Genomic DNA, 20,560 nt, shown 5'->3' with positions numbered 1-20,560 from the left:
CTTTTAACCTTGTATATTCAAGGGACATTATATTTCCTAAATGTCCCGCTCCACTGAGAGTGAGGTGTAGCCATTTACAGACCGCGATTCAGCTATTGTTTATTGCTTTCTTGTGTAAAATTCATATTTGAGCGCCAGCCGCTGGATATACGTGACGTTACTTCCGGTGACGCATGCGCAACGCCAGAACGCCGAGGCAGGTCTGTTGACAAATATCGGGGGAGGGACCACTGCGGCGTAAGTAGATCTTTGTTCGAACTGGAATATATTGTACACGATTTAGCTCTGTGTTGACAGTGTACAACATTTCATATGATTTTACATCGTCGTTGGACCCCGCGGGCACTGCGTCCGCTAAGCTAGCAAGAGGAGGAAAGTGCTTTTTGAAAACATCTGTAAAAACCGCTGGGGCCGAGTGGCAATGTAAGAAGAACGGTAGAATCCATGTCGCGCTAGCCACGGTAAAGTCGTGTATTTCCGGTGAAATCCCCAAATTAAAATATCTGTATCGTAACATGATACAAAAGTAATAATATCATCACCAGTTGCCAATGTTTTTTTTTGGGGAAGTAAACGAAAACACCATTTACCCTACACGTGCACGGTCGCGCAATGTGTTTCTGGTACGGTCCGTACAGTGCAGGCTTTTATTGTGAAAGCAAGAAACGTCCAGTTTCCGTTATCGCCTCTAGTGACGCTCGTCGTGACTGGGGTTTTATTGTGGCTCGCTCAGCCTCCAGCTAGCTTGCTCAGCGAACCCTCCTCCGACATCGGTCCAGGTGGAAACTTCCGTCGCGGGGTCCACACTGTCGTTTGACGGCCACTGTCAACTGTCAACACGCTGCAGTTCACCCCCCCTGGTTCTCTCCCCCCCCCCCCGCTCTCTGTCAAACTGATGAACTTGCGTTGCAGTCTGCGGCTGTGGGAGCGAGCGAAGGGCGGTCTCCTCGTTCAAGGCTGTCGGCAGCGATGAAGAGGTGAGTGCAGCGCCATTGTTCACCAAAAAACAACCCGACGTGTCTCTGTACTTTCGGCCCGGCGGTGACTCCGTGAACCGCCGGGCCACACGGAGCCACAACGTGACCTTTGTGCTGTTTGTGTGTGCAGCCAACAGAAGAGCCCCGAACCGGATGGGACAGTTACCATCAACGAGGAAGGTAACCGGAACTTCCGATGTTACCAGTTGCTGCACACATGTTCACGTTTTGAAATGCATTTAAAAGTTGTTAAGAGGACTGTGTCGTGAATACGAGGGTTCTCTCAGTGGGCAGGCTCAGTCACTGTCTGTAAAAGTTCTAGTGTGTGTGTGTGTGTGTGTGTGTGTGTGTGTGTGTGTCAGTTCATACACACGTTCTCCATGACAACAGGCGTTGTTTGTGCTCACTCAACTCCACACCACTTTCCTTACACCACCTCTCACTCAAAAGTCGCTCTGTTATCGGTGCTCTTTCCCAGACCTTTATTGATTTCTCCCCCCCCCCCCCCCCCCTCTTGCCGCCTGTAAAAAGCCGACCGGGGTCTAACTTGGCTCTGTGCCCCTGCAGGATCTGTCGTCGCCACTGCGGAGGACCCGGCAGCTATTGCCACCATCCAGTCGGCAGCCACCTTCACCGACCAGCCCATCAAGTATCTGTTCAAGACGGAAGGAGCAGGCGGCCAGGTAGGAAAGGGCCTCGTGGTGAGGGGGGGGGGATCTGGAAAGACAAGCAGGGAGTTGAATTGACCCGTTTGAGGTTCTTCTGTCCTGGTTCCACAATGGTGGAACGAGCTCCCCATTGACATCAGAACAGCAGAATCCCTTCAGTGCTTTCGTTGCAGACTGAAAACTCACCTGTTCAGACTGCACCTTCCTTCCTGAATTTATTATATTAAACACACTCACCAAAGAAATTGCACTTAATTACAAATAGCACTTGTAGCGGTTTTGCCTATCTGATGAATGTTTATTTTTCCTTATTAATTCTCACACTTGTGAGTAATATCTTCATGGTTGAAAGCACTGCACAAAAGCGTCTGCTAAATGAATGTAGTAGTTAACTTCAAATCTCTCAACGCAACCTTACACTTTTATTTCCACCAATAGGCCTTTTGCATTGATATATTCACAATGATAGTACACATAACCACACATACATTCTTGCTCGTGGTGAGGCTGGGGCTAACAAGCATTTTTTAATGGATTAATCTAATGATTATGTTTTTGATTAATCCTTTGGTTAACTTGCAACATTACCTGTTGCGAATTTTATCCTGATAAAGTGAAGCAGAGCAAAGTTGCAGGCTTTATGGGGACATGGTCAGCTGTACCATTTGACGTTTTCTCACTTTAAATCTCATTTAATTTCACTTATTGGTCTCTTTAAGTATTTATTCCATCTAAAAACAACTGTTTTCACAAAGAAGGGTGTTTATCTCTATCTACAAACACTCCTTGTTGTGCTGCTAGGCAAGTTGGAGCTTTGTATTTCACGCAAACTTTCTCGTCGCTTTTGAGTTTTTGAGTTTGCATTCTTTTCCTCAAGGGGGGATGAGCTTTCATTTTCTCCAGGGCCCAAGTGTTGTCTCGCTACGGCCGGGACCCCACCGGCGTTTAAATAACACAGAAACTTGGCATTTGTCTTGAGACTGAACAGACAGACTGTAACCTGCACCGCCAATTCACCGCTGCAGCGAACTCAGTCTTTCGAAACCGAGCCATGTTCACAGTCACTCTCTCTCTCTCTCTCCCGTTGTGCAACACACACACACACACACACACGATGCACATACGCCACTCATATAAACAAGCTTTTTCGGATGAAGTTTCATTTTTTGCACACCCCAGAACAGGAGTTGCCATCACTGGGGACGAGCGCAATCTGTGCGATGCGTCGACGCATTCTGCGCAAATCGACAATTTTTTGTTATCGATTATGTCAATGCAAAATTGCAGCCCTAACTCGAGGCAGGTACAAGCTGTAAATCTAGGGAAAAACTTCAGGGGAGATATTGCATACAGACCCGAAGTCAACAAAATAAATATAGATTTTGGATCAATATAGTAGATACAGAGTTGAAGTTTAAGGATAACACACTTATAACTTTTGAAGAGAATCGAAGTGTGTTCTAGGTTGTTTTTTCGACTAGTCACTTCAGAAGGTTTTCAGACCATTTCACTTTTTGCACACGTTATTGTTTTGTAGTTTCAATTGACAGTTGTTTTTTTGCAAACATTAAAAAAAGAAATCGTAACCATATCTTGGCGGCCATGTGACTGATAACAAAGGGGAGTGCCTGCTTTCTCCAACTTTTATTTCAACAAACAATGAAATAAAAGCAACGTGTCGAAAGGAGCCGGCGTCAAAAATCCCCCCCCTCAGGCTTTCCTGGATGATCTTGTTCTCAGAAAAACGTATTCTACAGTCAAAGCTGTGTTTTTGGGCGAAATAAGAGCACAGATTTTCTTCTGCGAGCACAAAATCAAACTTTACATCGGAAATTACCATCATGGCCCACATACAATTTTCCTGTGTGCGACTGCACATTTCTTGACAATCATGTCGGTCATAGTCCTGGTCTCAGTTGTCATAACCCACTTCATTTTTGTCGAGTTCACACTACACAATTTTAAGCCCAATTTTCAGCTCGCCAACAAATCCTGTAAGTTGTAGCAAATCCGAGGTAGTGTGAGCTGTGATGTGACGGGCAGTGAGTGCGTCAACCTGGAAACTAGTGTGCCCGACGCATTAGCAAAGCCCCTTTAAGCAGAAGTTAAACATCGCTTCTCTATGTGTACGCGCCACAGTGGTTTATGTGTCGCCCTCAGCTGGAATGAGATATCTGGTGCCATGCGTTGTGTTGCAGGTGACCTACAGAGTGATCCAGGTGTCCGATGGCCAGTTGGAGGCTCAGACGGATGGAGCTGCAGCGGTTAGCTTGGTCACCGGTTTCCCTGCAACCAGTCAGACTGTCACACAGGTGAGAGCATCACGGACTGACTGTAGGAGCAGGCATCTCCTTTTTTTTTTTTTTTAAAGTGAACCCTTTGGATGTATGTATAAATTTGTTCTAAAAGTCAGGAGTTATCCAACCTGCATTCCAGTCAATGAAAGTAGGTGTGTGATAGAGCTACTCTGACTTGAAAAATCACCCAAAAATATTGAGTTTGCTGTTCACGAGCATCATCGGCCGATGTGAAAGGTGCATCGCAGAAAAGAGACGTCGGAAGAATTTCAATCACAAATTTTGTCACTTGCACAAAGTCCTCTCGCAGACCGTAGATATTCATCTGCCCACAGCCACACTCTCCATAAATGGGGATGGTTTAGTTCTGTGGCTACAGGTATCCAGCTCAGATGAGTTCAAAGGCGCAACGAAGAATGATCATTGAGGTAAAAAAGTAACCATAGTAATGACTCAAGGAATTCACTGTTCACCAGTCTACCATGCAGAGGCAGCCGGTGCTCTCCAAAAAACCCCACATGACTGTGCACCTGAAGTTTTCTGAAGACCAGCATGACACTTCACCACACTCCTTCGGGAAATGTTTTGTACACTGAGGAAACTAAGGCGGACTTGTTTGGGAAGAACACAGCACAGTGTATGGTGTGAAAACCTACATGAAAACATGGTCCCCGACAGTGAGGCATGGTGGAGGGAGCATCATTATCTTAGGCTGCTCCGCTGCCTCTGGGCCTCTACAGCTGCACATCAATGAAGGGGGGGGCAAAGGAGTTTTATTAAGGTATCCACCCAGACGCCACAGAATGCTTTGCTGCTGTTGTGAACACGTCCGACACGGACAAACCCCTGCCGCAAATGGCAAACTCCGGAAAATGTCCGGACGCAATTCTGTCTGTTCATATCTGAAAACGGCTATTCTGTATGATGTCGGGGTGACTTGACTGCAGCTGAAGATCAGTAAAAGTAGCGTGATGCAGAAGGATAATGACCCATCATTGTCAAAGTAAATCTAAAACAGACATAAAACAAAGAACATCCACCTGTTGTGGTCAGAGCCCAGACCGCAACCGTCTGTTAACCGCTAACCGCCTTGATAGAAGCTCACAGGTCTGATCACTCATTTCTTTACTAGCAGCTAAACGGTGTGTCTTTGACTTCAGGCTGTGTTCTCCCAGTCGGAGGGGTTGGAGGGGGACGGCAGCCCTGAGACGCAGTACACCTACTACCCCGCCACCATCGCAGACGCCACGACTGGCACCATGGTGACCACAGTGCAGGCCTCTGACACACTGCTGGGCCAGACGACACCCACGGGTAACTACCGCGTATGCACAGTTGATGTATGTCCGGGCACATTACTGTGACAACGTGCGTGTGCGCTGGATCTAATATGTTCTTGCTCGAAAAATTTTCATTGGAAATCAATAGTGATCATGTGAAATTCAAATGAAATCAAAACCTCCGCCAAGACCCAAACAGTCCCCTTAAATTCAATTTCAGCTGGAAAAATTGCACACACTCACAGATATCAGTCCCCTAAATATGCCTGATTTCTTTCCTCAAAATCCATGAATTATTCCCTGGGACAAAAACCTAGCCCTATCTCATGATGTTAAAGAACCAAGTTCAACTTCCACCAAGTCCCTTTAAAAGTTGTTCAGTAGCTTTTGCATAATCCTGCAGACAAACAAACAAACAAATGGACGGGGATGAAAACATAACCTCCTTGATAGAGGTAATCATTAAGAAAAATGAATTAAATGTTTAAACCAACCAAAATCCATTTTTAAAACTATGGTAAGGCTCTATGGTGCATGAAATTGTAAATGTTTTCACTATACACTTAATCTCTGCAGCTGACGTTAATATTTTGTTTTACAGGGCAGCTGTATGTGATGATGTCACCCCAGGAAGTTTTGACGGGCTCCAATCAAAGGACAATCGCGCCTCGCACTCAGCCATACATAGCGTAATTGCATCATTATTTAACAGAATAACAGCCCCGTGGCCCCATCTCACTAAAAGTTATCTATATCAGATAAATGTGGAAACTCTTATTCATGCATCCAGCAAGTTGAGCCAAGTTGATATCTTTGTTTCAATCTGTTTTGTAGGAAGCAGGAAGCTCCTCGGGGTTCCAGAGATGACAAGCGGCGAGCCCAACACAACGAAGGTTAGAGCTCACCGTCTAATGTGGGATGTTGCATATCAAAATTGGCATGTTGCCACGAATATCTGAGCAGATATGAATGACTGAGTGTTTGAATTGAGTGTTAAATTTAGATTTTGTTCCAACAGTTGAGCGCCGGCGGCGAGACAAGATCAACAACTGGATTGTGCAGCTGTCGAAGGCCATCCCAGACTGTAATGTTGACTACACCAAGACGGGACAGGTGAGATCAGCTCTGTCAGGGGACTGACGCCTCAGGCTCTGCTCTGTGTTTTTAATCGGCAGCAATTCCACTACAGGAACTTTTCCATGGGAACTAGGAACCTTTGTAGTCACTCTGTGCATGTCCACCGCAGGGAACGTGGTCTAATTTAAGTCACAAGGAAATCTTTTTAACCCCCCCCCCCAAGGTGGGGTAGTACTTAAAGGGGAAGTAATCGATTTTGTGGAAAGATTGTTTGATGTTGATTTTTTTAACCGCACTGGTCAGGGCTCGAACCCGCAGGCTCGGTACAGGGGACGGACGGGCTAACCACAAGGGTTAGCACGTCTCTTAAGGTGTCGGGGAGTGATGTTTACAAACTGCACACACTGTGTTGTGTGGTGAGGTCAGCACCATTTTTTTTCAATTTACAGAACCAGGGCGGTGGCAATTTTTTAAAATAATTTTCGGCCCAGACACAGAACCAACAGCTAGCGGGCCGTGAGAAAAAATATGAGTTTTACCAAAAGTGTATTGGATCAAAATTAGAGCCCAGACGATATAGATTTTTGGGGGCCAATGCCGATATCAATATGTGGGAGTACAAGATTCCCGATAACGATACATTGGCCGATATATATTTTAAGTTCTATGTATAACAAACATTTATTTTACATAAAATGATCATGATCAACAACGAGCATGATTCCCTTGTTTTGTTGTTGTATTGTTGCTTGATTGATACTGTAAAGGGTCGTTGTCGTTTTATGGTCTTTTACATTATAGCCACCTGGTGGACTGGAGCAGAACAGCTGTTTGTAGTTGTTGGTTGTTAAATTGCCCTAAACGCCACTGGTCTTTGGGCCGTGGTGGAAAACCCGGCGAATAACGGCCTGCAGGAAGCTTTTACTTCCTTGAAAAAAAGTTCCTGGGACTATGAGATGTCTGTGGAGATTCTCATTCGTCCAGATCATAGTTATCCACGAGGGTGTTGAGTCAGGGGCAACTGGACTTGGTTGTAGTTTCTTGAAGTCGTTTCACCTCAGTTCTGAACGGAAGAAGCCTCTTGATTGAGAAGTGAAACGTTTTCAAGAAACTAGAACCAAGTCCAGTCACCCTTGGGACTAAAAGTTCCAGGAAGCTTTGGTCTAAACATGGCAATAGTTTCACACAGGGTGATGTCAAGTGAGTATGTGGGTCCTCCTGTTCATGAGCAGTGAGTGCAGAGAAGGAATACGTCATTCTGTGGAGGAAGTCAAAGACCGGAGGGGAATTCGTTATGAAGTTCTCTTGTGTTTTGTTTCAGAGTAAAGGAGGGATCTTGTCCAAAGCCTGTGATTACATCAAGGAGCTCAGACAGAGCAACCTGAAGCTGGGGGAAGACACCGGCACTCTCGACCGCCTCCGGGTCGACAACCAGCTGCTCAGACAGGAGGTACATAAGCACGGCTTTTATGGCGTATGCCACTGATTGAGGTGTTTTGAGACAGTAGGCTGTAAAGTGTCCGGGTTTGCCAACCTCTGCGAGTGTATGATTACAGACTATCAGACATTAAGATGATCTGGACATCACAGTGAAACGAAATGCATCATTAAATAACAACAGATGGAATTGTAGAAGGAGACACTGACCCAGGAAACACACACACGCACACAGTATCCAGCCCAGTTATCAAGAGTTCCTCAGCACACTACTGGTAGACAGAGGCTCAGAACGATAACATGAGGATTCATGAGTGTCTTTGATTTTAGTGCGGCAGCTGACAAATATTTTCAGCATTAATTAGTCTGCCGATTATTTTCCTGATAAATCGATGAATTGTTTTGTTTATAAAATGACAAAAAAGTGACATTCCTTAGACTTAGGGTGATGTGGGTAACCGATATTTGGTTACTAGCATTGTGGACGAGGCAGCAAATCCTTCTTAATAATAAACAGTAGCTTATCCAAATAAATACTTGAATACCTCAATGATCCACTAATTGATTAATCAACTTGCTGTCGTGTAATTGATTTCATTTTAGGTTTTTCCTCGAAGTTGAAGTTGAGGTTGTTGAAGGAGTTACTTCAATAATCATCTGCTATGACTACTAGTTTTTAGATACTAATACTAATATCATACATAATATTTAAAATGGTGTATTCTAAACATGTAGTATTCTAAAATAGATGGTTAATTTCGTTTAAAATAAAAAATTTCACACACATATATGTATGTTACATATGTAACTGCACTGGTCTACCAGCAGCAGTCCACTGCAGTATTGGAGAGCCTGGAAATTAGTTTATGAGTAAGTAACTAATGACTTCATTTTAATAAAAGACTAATTATCAATCTAATGTAACAACTTAAACCTCTTTTCAAAAATAAACGTGACTTGGGCTTGATAAATGGAAAACAGTTTTACTACGATGCTAATGTAGTCTAAAATATTTGTGTTACTGTTGCTCAGGTGGAAGACTGGAAGTCCAAGAATCAGATCCTGAGGAACCTGCTGCGGCAGCACGGCATCGCGGGTTCCTCCAGCGCCGAACCCCAGTGAGAAGCCAATGTCGCCGATGTTGGGTCTGAAGAGAACCGTGTATGGGCCAAAAGAGTACTTGAAACACTTTGAGATACCTTATTTGTGATCGTGGGTGCATGTCATAGGGGGGGATCAAATTGAATATTGTCATTAATACTCAAACCCAGCATCTTTGCAAAATGACAACCTTAAATATCTTTTGAAGCTTTTTTTTTACAAAATTGAAAAATCCTTTGCCTGGTGTATCAGGATAATAACAGGATGTATCTGAAAAGAGATGGGGGGGATCAAGCTCAGTTTGAGGAGTCAAATCAGTATAGTAAAGCCCTCGTTGACTGCCTTCCTCCTCGAACATTATGATTGTCCATGAGCCTCCAGGACAGTAAGCTCTACAACGCCACCAACTTCTCACAGCAGTTCCTCTCTCTTCACCTCCGCAGCACCGTGCTTCTCCTTATCAAATGCACTTGAGTTGACGTCGCCGAAAAACATTGTATTCATGCTTTGACTTGCTTTTCATCTTCTTTTTTTTATCAATATCAACTTTGACCAGTTAATATCAAGTTTTTCATTCAGTTCATAATTGAGCTCTTTTTTCTTCTTCTTTTTTTTGCTTTGTATTTTTGTATATTGTTTTATGAAAACCTCACTGTGGACAATAATTACATTGCAACAATGTAACCAAGTGAATAAACCAGGGTTGCAAGCATTGCAGTAGGTTGGCTATGTATTTTTTTGCAATCAAGTAATAAAAAAAATATCCAATAATATACTGTCCGTCATAAACCATTTTAAGTTTTGTTTATTAAAGTTGGTAAATTAGTTAAAAATGTGTAGTACTGTCTTTGTTTATTTGCTGTGGTTATGAGTGTGGATTGTGTGTGTATATTAACTGCATGTATTTTAAAGTACGGATCTCGAAGGTGAACTTTAAGGTCCTGACTAAAAGTTTTATTGTGAAGGTCCTTGCCGGAAGTTCATATGTTCACTGACACTGGGCGAATTGAGCACTCACTGTTATTTTTGAAACCCCAGTTCCCCCTTCTTTCTTTCTTTCTTTCTTTTTTTTTTTGTTTCGCAGGGAAAAACGGGACAAACTGCGGTGTGACAGATGATCTGTATACTGCTGGTGGCCGGTCACGGCACCATCCTGGAGACGCAAATCAAGGTGAGCAAGCTCAAACGAACGTTGTCACGGAGAGGGTGCAAAGTTCGCGGTAGTCGTGGAGAGGGCTTTACTTCAGCTCGCCGAACTGCCTTGAGATAATCCGCCACTCTACCACTGTGTGTCCTCGTCGGTCCGCGTATGTGCTCATAGACCGTTACCTGGGCCGTTGACGTAACCGTAAAGATGTGCCGGTGCATCCGGCTTCTCACACGAGATGAAAACCATCCCGTCATTTTCTTCAAATCCTATTTTGCTCATATCATTCGACGCGGTCCTCGGTGCTCTTCATCGCCCCCTGGCGAGCACTGACGTGGAATAAGAATGTGGGAACTTTTTTTTTTTTTAAGGGTAAGGTCTTGTGAAAATGAACGCTGTTATGGTCAATGTCGAACTATTGAAGGTGATGTAATGGTCTAATGGTCTATAATCAAAAATAGATACAAGAAAACAATATTTGACCAATACAGAAAGGAGGAAACCTAAAATTAATATTTAGCAATTTAGTTTGTGTATTGTTGTACAGTATGTTTATTGTATGACCTGCATATATACATGCAGTATATATATATATATATATATATATATATATATATATATATATATATATATATATATATATATTTGCAATAATATGATCTTGTTAAGTTGGGGCAGGACTATATAAACACTATGCTTCTTCTTGCTCCTTCTCAAACACATCCTTGTTTTGTTCTGTGGTGGAGTCTGAGAGATTTTATCTTTGTATTTTTATCTGATTTTTGGTTTTGTTGTTGTCGATGGTTCGAGATAAATAAAAATCAAATCAAATAATGTCGCCACATTTTGTATTAATTGCAAAACCTAAACCACCGTTGACACGTAGCACAAGAACTGATTAGTCAAAATCATGTTCACTGACAAGGTGTGGCTGGTTGTTATGGCGACGAGCAAACTGTTATGAAAACTCTTATGTTTCCTCCACCTCTTCCCAGAACGATGACACCGGCCTGTACAGCCACCTGATCGGGGTCCCCAAGGCCCTGCTCCCTGGCATTGGAGGGAAGAAGATACTTGACTTTTGGTGGGAAACAGTCAACATGTGCGTTACAGTGAAAACACAAACAGGATCTTTTCCATGCCAAGTCTCCGCGATTCACTCTGCTGATCGCATCTCTGATTTCATCTCTGATTTCTCTGCAGGCGCCAGCTGTTCACTGAAGTGTATCTGGTCACCAATGCAGACAAGTGAGCGCATACAGAGCGTAAACCATTAATGAATAAACTTCACTCACAACACTGACACTCTTGTTGCTAAAGCTGCTTGAATTCGTCTCCCACTGACCAGGTACAAGCACTATGAGCGCTGGGCCACGGCCAACGACTTCCCGGTGGAAAACGTGGTGAACGACGGCAGCACGACGCTGGAGGACCGCCTCGGGGCCGTGGCCGACCTGGAGCTGGCCATACGCAGTCACAAGCTGCAGGACGACATCGTGGTGGTACGATGCGTCAGTTAATTTTTCGTGTCCTGCTCAGTTACACTTCCCGTCCGGCATTCACTGAAGATTTCCCTCCCTTGTGCGAGCAGATTGCAGGAGACATGCTGTGTGCGGACCAGAACTTCGATATTGCTCAGGTTATCCGCTTCTTCAGGTCAAAGGTGAGATTTACTACAATTTAAGTGAGACCACGCTGTCGTTTGTGTGCACAGGATATGTTCCAATATATCTACCACCTGCGAAAACAACCGCAGAGCCTAATTTGTAGATCCCAACCGATGTGGATTTTTTGGGGTTACTGATACCGATAATGATATTAAGGAGAAAAAAAATGGAATACCAATATATCAGCTAAAAAATCTCCTGTAAAGCGGGGTGATTTTATAAAGTCCTAGTCAAACACCAGTCATCTGAGTCTATTCAAGATGAAAGACACTTTTATTCATGTGTGAGATCGAACAGATCTTCATTCAGGGCCTTTTTGGCGCAGATGAAGTCAAGACTGACGAGAAGTTGCTAAGTTTTGTGTGTGTGTGTGTGTGTGTGTGTGTGTGTGTGTGTGTGTGTGTGTGTGTGTGTGTGTGTGTGTGTGTGTGTGTGTGTGTGTGTGTGTGTGTGTGTGTGTGTGTGTGTGTGTGTGTGTGTGTGTGTGTGTGTGTGCTGCAGCCTGGAGAGTTGATCATTCACTACGAGCTGGAGGAGAGTGAGAAGAGCAGCTCCAGGGGCATCGTGGAGGTCTGCCCTGACACCAACAGGTGAGAACCCCCCCCCTCCGTTGAGCTACGTTCCTTCCGGCGCCTGCCGCCGCGCAGCCGATTTGGTTTTCATTCATTGTGGTGTCGTGAATCAGGATAACTCGCTTCTCCGAGAAACCCCAGTCCGGTCTGACAGCGTCCCGGCTGGCCAGCGTGGTGTTTTACTGCATCCAGAGAGACACGCTGTCCTTCCTGTCCGACTTCCTCAACCTGCAGCCTCAAGCCACGGACAGGAGCTTCGGCCGATTCTGGGTTCGTAAGTGACAGTAAAGCACCGTCTCACGTTCTGAACTCTTTGAGTGTTATTTCAGCTGAAAGGACAGGTGTTTATCTCACATTGCTACAATTTTCAACTTGCCATTTTCCACCTAAAATCCCCAAAGATTTGCTTCATAACTCCTGAGACAATTATGAGACGAGGTCCTGTGTTCAGTGAGGATGTTTGATTGTTATCGCTGCCCTTTCCTTTTCCATCTTTATGTGATTTATAAATAAATGTTTGGCTCATTTTGAGGGGAAAAACACGAAAATGTGTGTTAAAATGAAGTGAAGACGTAATAACCAGATTCTCTTTTGGCTCGTCTGTCTTCAGGAGTGGCTCATCAATGAGAAGCAGCTGGATGTGTTTGGGATGAAGTTGCCTACCGGCTTCCAGCTTATTGGACAAGTGGTCTGTATCCTTACCTCAGTTCATCAGGTTACACTTTGTATATTACGGTCTGGACAGACACGGGTGTAAACTTCAACTTGACTGGTTGGCTGTGGTGGAGTTCTCACTGTTTTTTTCCACTGTTGCACTTGGACCAAAGCAAAACATACAGCAGTCTGTTAAAGTTGCGAATGTACAAGTGGCAGGAAGAGAAAAGGCTTGAATATTTTTAAGTATGAAGCGGCCAATACCCAGAGATCGTGGAATGTGACCTCGGCAGCAACGCGACCGCTTATTTGTCCTTTATGTCTCCTACCTTTGCTCAAAATGTCAGTTCAGAGTCAGGTCTGTCAGATTATATTCACATTTACACAGAGACATTCTCCTGTTTTTAAGTAGACCCGATCTCCCCGGTAAAGCAGCAGCTGTCTTGTGGGGTGGATATGATGAAGGTGTTCTCAAACATTAATACCACAGCTAATGTGTGGGGCCTGTAGGGTGATCTATAGCATCTTGAGATAGAAATACAGCAGACTTTAGTTATTAATTGTTATTTTTCCTCTTGACCCCCTCAGGGTCTGTCAGACTACACCAAGTGGCTCACCCACTACTCTTCCAAGCAGCAAGACAACGGTGCTAAACCAATCACATGCAGGTCGTATGCCAGGTAAGAAAACACCGACACGAATGATTCACTCTGTTGGTTTGAATATAGATTTTAGTTCAGGTTACCAGAAACAAGTCTCCTTCTCAACAGAAGCACGTTAATGTATAAACGCAGCCTGACAGATCCAGATGTATGTGATCTCTCTCAGGGTTGGACTAATGGGGAATCCCTCAGACGGCTTCAATGGGAAAACCATCGCCATGACTATCTCCAACTTCTGGGCCGAGGTCACCCTAGTGGAAAGCCAGACTTTGGTAACACACACTCGTACACGTCTGTGCACATGAATATAAAAGAGCTTCATCAGGGGCCGTAGTGTTCAAATTGTCATGCGCTTTTCTGTGATATTGTAGGTTTTAGTCCCTCACCCCCTCAACGATCCCACGGAGTTCGGGAGTTTGCAAGATCTGTTTTGTATTAGCAGGAAGGAAGGGTGAGTGCTCGGCAAGCTGTAACGAGCTGCAGTGCATCACAGCGTCGGCCACGTTCCGGCTTTCGAACGTTTGTGTTTGTCGTTCACTGCAGATACCTGGGAGGTCTGCGGCTGCTGCAGGCTACCTGTAAGAAGTTCTACCAGTTCTGCTCCAAACAAGGGTGAGTTCAGTCACTTGAGTTGTGACAGAGCTAAGTTGCTGTGTTCATGTTCATCACCATGTTACGGCTACTCTTTTCCCAGCCTCCAGGGCTTCGCTGCGAGCGGAAGATGATGACATGAACAGTTGTAGGAAGGAGTATTCGGATGACATAAGGGGGGGGGGGGGGGGCTGAGGTTAACAGCCATGGGGGTTTTACCTGAGGAGTGCTCACAAGCAGCAAGTACATCTATGACATAGGCGAGAGCGAGGCCATGGAGGGCTTTGGAAGTGATTAATAAATGTCATGCTTTTCAAAAATATGTAGAGAAGCCAGGCTAGCAGTTTCCCCTTGTTTTCAGTCTTTATGCTAAGCTACGCTAACCTGTTGCTGGCTATAGCTTCATATTTAATGCACTGGCATGAGAGTGGTATCAATGACCTGTAATAGATACTATACTATAACTCTCAGCAACAACATCAATAAGAATGTTTCTCATAAATGTGAAACTCTTGCTTCAAACTGATTTTCTATTGTTAAAAACTATTGCCTCACACACAATGTTCATTATTTTGAGTAAATGCTACTTTCCACCACCAGCGGAAATGAGTTTAGCAAAGCCCATACGATGCCTCAAATTACTTCTGAAGACATTTCATTTTGTCCTCTTATTCTGCACTTGTCAACGATCCCGTGGCTGCTGATGTTCATTATACGTCTGCTGTTTGTTCTTCGCTGCAGCATTGCTTTGACCAAACAGAATTTCACGCTGAAGTACGACACCAACATTCCTCGGCAGGTGGTAAGAAACTGATTCACGTACTTATGAAAGCACCACAAGTCACAGCCTCCAGTGCAACGTGTGACTGGGCTCTTACTTCACATGAAACACTCTACTGATGAAATTCTTTGTCTCTGTTTTAAGGGCCTTGCTGGAAGCAGGTAAATAACCCAAAGTATTTATTTATTTCTCTGTGAGTAAAAACTGACTTAAAACTGACGATTGAACGAGAAACATAAATTAATATGTACAGTACCTTTACACATAGGTGCATCTAGGGCTGGGCGATATGGCCTGTACATAATATCGCAATATGGTTTTGTTATATTGCGATTCACGATATATATCGCGATATTCTTTAAATCTCCTTTAAAGCACTTTTATAAATGCACAATTTTACCCTTTGATGCATACAATCACACCATTGTGATGACTCTAGTAGTCCCTGAGACCTATGTCTGCATTTAAACATTCTTTAATCTTAATTATATTAATTATTGGTTTCTATTGGGACAATTTTAAACATCAAAGCAAGTCTCATGCCGGCGCCTTTACAACATATTTGTATTGCCGGTAAAGTAATTTAATACATCTCATGTGCAACAAGCCACGGTACATTGAATATATTCGAGAAACCACCAACCCCTAGGTGTGTCTGTTACTGGCTTCCCAGAGTTTGTGCTGTGCTTACTCACACAGACTACTTCCGTTACCAGTATGTAGCTCAAGCATCTCAGTAATTCATCTCAACCACCAGATGCAACAATACAGATTAAAAGTGAAAGCAGTACACCAGGAATACAATTTCCGACTTTTTTATTTAATCATTTTCTCCTCTTCTCTTTTGTGCAGTGCCATTGTCTCGGCTACCCTGAAGTGTCTCATGGAATTCTACAACATCACAGACAATGTAGGTTGTCAATGTATGTTTGTTATTTACCATTTACCTGGCGATGTTTCCATCTTGAACTCATCCCCTAACCTGCCAAAATGAAAATCCCTCTTTAAAAGCGAATTACTTCATGGACAATCTCCTGGGGGGTAAGATCCATACTTAAAGTGTATGTGCACAAAAAAGCCAAAAATTGACATATGCCAAAAAATATTACCAGATTTGTAAAACCATGCACATGCAGGCAATGTTCCCTTTATAATTCACAGTTACGCGCTCTACCCGCCCACATTCAACCATAAATAGCCAGTGCAAAGGACCCCATGAATGTTGATGCTGAGAAATGAACCTGCGGATCAGAGGTGAATCATGGCAACAACCAAGAGGGGATTATATATCCAGACATTTCTATTTTAAACAATCCACCTGTGCTTGGTGGTGAAGATGCTTGCTGAGGTGACTGGAGAAGGCAGAGTGTGTGTGGCAGCCAACTCAGTGTCTCTAGTGACAGTACGCCACAGCATGTTAATTGCAGCTGAATTACACAGGGGAAAACTGAAGTTATTAAAAGCTATGGACTCTGTGTTCGGCGTTTCTTTAATGCTAATTCAATGTTATCGTGGATTTGTCCAACTGACAGGATAATTTAATCGGTAAGCCTGGTTAACGTGGTTGAGGTTGAAAGGACTCACACCTAAAATATCAGGAAATGTTAGAGGACACGTGCCACACCCTGGCATCGTCCAACGGCTGCAGTGGCTCCACGGGTGACCAGGAGTGTCAGCAGCATACAGCCCGACCTTCCAATCTGCATGTACTGCTGAGATGTGGGTTGGATGCTTCTTTAATTGAAAGGTGCTTCTGGAAAAGTTATGGCTCACTGGCACAAGCACAAACAACACTGCTCGTTTGGATGTTTACGATTCGGTGGGTCAATAAGTAACGTGTGATATGAAGTGATAGTAAATGTGTGAGAGGTGTCACTGTGCGCAAAGTGACGTCATTTACTTTGTACAATTCGGCATCAATTTAAAACCTCATCATCTACGTCGCCAGCCTCGACAGGTGCCCACATTCTCTTGTCAAATCCAACCTTGCACAGAGCAGGGGGGCTGACAGTCTTATCAGTGATGATTCTGTTTGCTTACCACCACTATACTGATGTCTCCGAATCCACCTATAAGGGCATTAAAACATGTAGCAGCTGTAAATACGGCATACGTTAATAAGCGTGACACTGCCAGTTCTTTCTTTTTTTGGAATGGACAAAAAGTAGAAATGGCAAGAGCTTTCACATGAGGCAAAAGAAGCTCCAAGTGAGGAAAACCAAAGGCATTAAAACTGACAGTTACAGTACCACTAACTTTACGTTCACTTTTGACGCTCCAGGATCTCCCTAAACCAGTCCGAGCCAACTTCATCCTCAACGTGGAGACTGATGAACTTTTCATTACTGCTGGCCTGCAGGACAGAGTTGTTCAGGTCAGCAATATAAATCATGTACATGAGCATACACGGTACATTAACACTGTCACAAATAATCACTGTTTTCTTTTCACTCCAATTGATTGTTCCTTTGCATTTGTAGGTCTATGAAGGTTTAGTCTGTATGGATTTCAGCAAGAAGCTCATGGAGGAGCAGGGCTATGGTACTGACGTCACTCTCTTCAGATACTAAGTCGATGATACAAGCTACATTCTCTCTTTTTTTTTAGAAGCTGTATGTTTTCCGTTTCCAGGGAATTATGTTTCTATGGACATGAGTAACCTTCCACTGTTCTGGCTGGCCTACCTGAGTGACCCCAGTGACTCTGGACGCATCCACAGCAACATCCGACAGCGCTGGCTCAGCGGTACCACTTCATGTCAAAAATGACGTTGGCTATTTTTGGTCCTGACTCCGTTTGTGGGTTTATCGGAAATATCCTGACAGTGGACATGTGACTGATTGTCATAAAATACTTTCACAATTCACAAGGACAATCAGGCCAGAATCAATGATTATTATATAAGGTTCATTCTTAAATGAAATTCATGTTCCCCACTGCATGATCTGTAATAACATTGCTTCTAGCGCCATCGTATGGTCAGTTTGTTCAATAGTCAAGTCAATTATACTCATATATCATGTATGTAAAAGGAGTGATGCCTATTTCAAAATGGACAGACAATGCAACATATGTCCAGTATACAGTTTGCTAAAATTACAGTTCTGAAAATCAAATTAACAGAATTATTGATAGAGATGTAAGCATATGTGAAGAAATATTGAGCCAGGAGGACGTCAAACAACTTCCAGTAGATGTAACCCAAACACTGAACATCAGAAGGTTTATGTTGTCATTTTGAGTATGTTAGCATTGTTAACGTTGGCATTTAGCTCAAAGTACACTGTTGTAGCTCAGTGCGGCCCCACAGAGCCGCTAGTCTTGTTCCATCGGTTTCATGTTTAAAGGCCACAAAGTATTCTGTTTTCTGTAATCAGACAAAAAAAGGGCTTTCAGTCCAAAACATGCCAGCTCATCTTTCAAGAGTTAAAAAATATCTGGAAACACATTGGTTCAAGTTGTTGATCTACGTTCATGTCTCTCTGTCTTTCCACAGGGGAGCCTCAGGTCGTGGAGGCCATGAACACTTTTGCTGAGCTAACGGATCAGGCGAGGTTGGTTTGCCAGAAGTGAACATTTGATTTGAGTCGGAATCAGGTTTAATGCCAAGCAGGTTTTCACATGCTCGGAATGTTCCCTGGTGTTTTGCCCAATAATGATTAACAGAGTAAGTAGAATATTATGGAGTGCTGCAAGTCAAGTAGCAGAGGTAGAAAATTGAGAAAAGAAAGAAAAATATGTACAAAACATGTTCAACGTGTTATTTAACTGAATGAGCTGCAGAGATTTGTGCAGCAATGTACAGCGCATTCACCAGGAAATGGGAGAAAGTTCAATATATACTGTATAAAGAATATATGAAATATGCAAAGTAGAATTTATGCAAGCCTCTGCACAACAGTCTGAATTGTTGTGTGAAACGTTTATGCACTGTGAGAAAAACGTTTATTTGCTGCTGCCCTGCTGACAGAACTGTAGCTGTCGTCTTGGCTGTTGCATGTCAGAGGCTCAGAACATTACTGGTGAGAAACTTTTTCTCACCAGAGCCCTGATCGAAAATGTTCTCCCTTCAAGGTCGGCTCTGCAGGACAGAGACTGGAGCCGTCTGGCACAACTGATGGACCAGAACTTTGAGCTGAGGAGGTAAACTGTACAGTTTGATTTGAGGCGTTCATACTACGGTCACGCTCGCAGCTAAATCAACAACATATGCCACAGGTCCGTCTACACCGACGACTGTCTGGGTCCTGGGAATCTCAAGATGGTTCTGCTGGGGAAGCAGGTGGGTGCTCACAGTGTCCACTTTCTTCTCTGTCTCTGCCTGTGTGTGCCTGCAGGAGTGCTTTTTTTTTGTCCTGTTTTCTGTGTATTCATACGTTTTCTGCTGTTCCTCACAGTTTGGCTCAGCAGTGAAGTTACCAGGCAGTGGGGGAGCCGTGGTTGGTCTCTGTCTTGACCAGGACAGACTGGTGAGACTGTGTTATGTGGAAGTTGTGACATTTTCCCAACAGGAAACCGCAGACGTGTTCTGTGATGTGACGAAAACATTCTACTGCACTACGAGTTTAGTTTATGATTTAAACAAGAGAATCCAGCTTCCGTTTGTCTAATAAGTAAGACACTGACTGACTTTTTGTTTCTTTGTAGGGTTTTTCCAATGTTGGGTTCATCACCCACAAAATATAATAATAATTGTATTGTCTGTTTCTAAGATATTCTACCTGATCCTATAGTAATTGTTTACATCCCTAAGACCTTACTTTCAAAAATTAAGCTCTCTTTTCAACCAAATGATCAGAATGAACAATTTATTTTTAACATTTATTTATCTTCTTTTGTTAACTTTATAACTGTAATTTCTGTGGTAGTATGTATTGTATTTGTTCACCTGTCATCTGTGGCCTGCTGCCTGATGTTGATGCAGTCCTTTGTTCGACCCACTAGGTGGAGATGAGGCGAGCTTTCCAGGAGGCCGGCTGTGTCTTCTGTGTCATCACACCATACAACCCATCTGCCAGCACTGTCTGTGGCCAACACTGACCTCAGATCGCCCCACCGCCTCAGTCGGGCTACCGTACTGGGGGGCCAACTCACGGGCCATCCATCAGGACACGGCACAGCATGGCCCTCAATGTGCCCAACAGAGGGCCACGCTGTGCCGTGGGGGTTTGTTAAATAAAAGTGCCATAAAAGATGAAGATAAGTTACATGAATTTATCTGGAAGCCATAATAACAATAATAATAATAATCAGCCTGACTCAGGATCACCAGTCTTTTGTTAAATTAGTGTGATAATTTACCAGATTGACCAAACTGGATGGTTTAAAAACATACATTGCGTAGCTAGAAAACCAGTGAATGTGCAGGTTTCAGATATATTTTCCAATATATGTTGGGATTTAAAAATAATTTTTTTTTGTAATTATTTATTTTTCTGTGTGGTATAATTGTATACCGAGTGCAATCTGCGTAAACAAATTAAAGCAAACGTATTACCCTTTAGTGTTTTTGTAGTGTATATTGTATAGCTTTTTATGTAATGGTCATAATAGTCAAAAATCCACCCATGACCTATACCGCCATGTGCATAATAGTTCCAAGGGTTTAACCTTTCATAGATATTAATATAACATAGATGTATTCAGCTA

General features: G+C 43.4%; 2 protein-coding genes across 3 annotated transcripts; both read left to right on the top strand.

The window, feature by feature from the left end:
• Positions 1-174: 174 nt before the first annotated feature.
• Positions 175-9,670, top strand: usf1 (upstream transcription factor 1). Of its 2 annotated transcripts, none has more exons than XM_035622564.2 (11): positions 175-237; positions 913-977; positions 1,108-1,157; positions 1,545-1,660; positions 3,844-3,957; positions 5,103-5,256; positions 5,824-5,911; positions 6,057-6,115; positions 6,241-6,335; positions 7,621-7,749; positions 8,769-9,670. In XM_035622564.2, exons 2-11 carry the CDS (start codon positions 970-972, stop codon positions 8,856-8,858), a joined length of 903 nt encoding a protein of 300 aa, XP_035478457.1. In that variant the 5' UTR covers positions 175-237; positions 913-969; the 3' UTR covers positions 8,859-9,670. The 2 variants fall into 2 exon arrangements, with proteins under 2 accessions (XP_035478457.1, XP_035478458.1); XM_035622565.2 differs by lacking the exon at positions 175-237 and adding an exon at positions 255-423.
• Positions 9,671-9,817: 147 nt separating this feature from the next.
• Positions 9,818-20,414, top strand: LOC118299113 (glucuronokinase with putative uridyl pyrophosphorylase). The gene is made up of 23 exons (XM_035622563.2): positions 9,818-10,008; positions 10,980-11,086; positions 11,188-11,232; positions 11,333-11,486; positions 11,576-11,647; positions 12,153-12,241; positions 12,337-12,493; positions 12,834-12,911; positions 13,466-13,557; positions 13,706-13,811; positions 13,911-13,990; positions 14,083-14,151; positions 14,872-14,932; positions 15,056-15,072; positions 15,764-15,821; positions 17,193-17,285; positions 17,392-17,452; positions 17,543-17,656; positions 18,408-18,465; positions 18,986-19,054; positions 19,130-19,193; positions 19,309-19,380; positions 19,856-20,414. The coding sequence occupies exons 1-23, from the start codon at positions 9,952-9,954 to the stop codon at positions 19,949-19,951; spliced, it is 1,869 nt and encodes a 622-aa protein (XP_035478456.2). The 5' UTR covers positions 9,818-9,951; the 3' UTR covers positions 19,952-20,414.
• Positions 20,415-20,560: the final 146 nt, after the last annotated feature.

The sequence above is a fragment of the Scophthalmus maximus genome, chromosome 11 (genome assembly GCF_022379125.1).
Source record: "Scophthalmus maximus strain ysfricsl-2021 chromosome 11, ASM2237912v1, whole genome shotgun sequence".
Taxonomy (NCBI): Eukaryota; Metazoa; Chordata; class Actinopteri; order Pleuronectiformes; family Scophthalmidae; genus Scophthalmus; species Scophthalmus maximus.
Note: the sequence above shows the minus strand (reverse complement) of the source record. Positions and strands in the feature narration are given on the sequence as shown.

Excerpts from the sequence above, each read along its gene's own strand:
- usf1 (XM_035622564.2), top strand. Across the intron at positions 1,158-1,544 it reads AGTTACCATCAACGAGGAAG|GATCTGTCGTCGCCACTGCG; the intron begins GTAACCGGAACT and ends GTGCCCCTGCAG. Across the intron at positions 5,912-6,056 it reads CGCACTCAGCCATACATAGC|GAAGCAGGAAGCTCCTCGGG; the intron begins GTAATTGCATCA and ends TCTGTTTTGTAG.
- LOC118299113 (XM_035622563.2), top strand. The coding sequence starts at position 9,952 with ATGATCTGTATACTGCTGGTGGCCGGTCACGGCACCATCCTGGAGACG. Across the intron at positions 10,009-10,979 it reads TCCTGGAGACGCAAATCAAG|AACGATGACACCGGCCTGTA; the intron begins GTGAGCAAGCTC and ends ACCTCTTCCCAG. Across the intron at positions 14,152-14,871 it reads CAGTTCTGCTCCAAACAAGG|CATTGCTTTGACCAAACAGA; the intron begins GTGAGTTCAGTC and ends TCTTCGCTGCAG.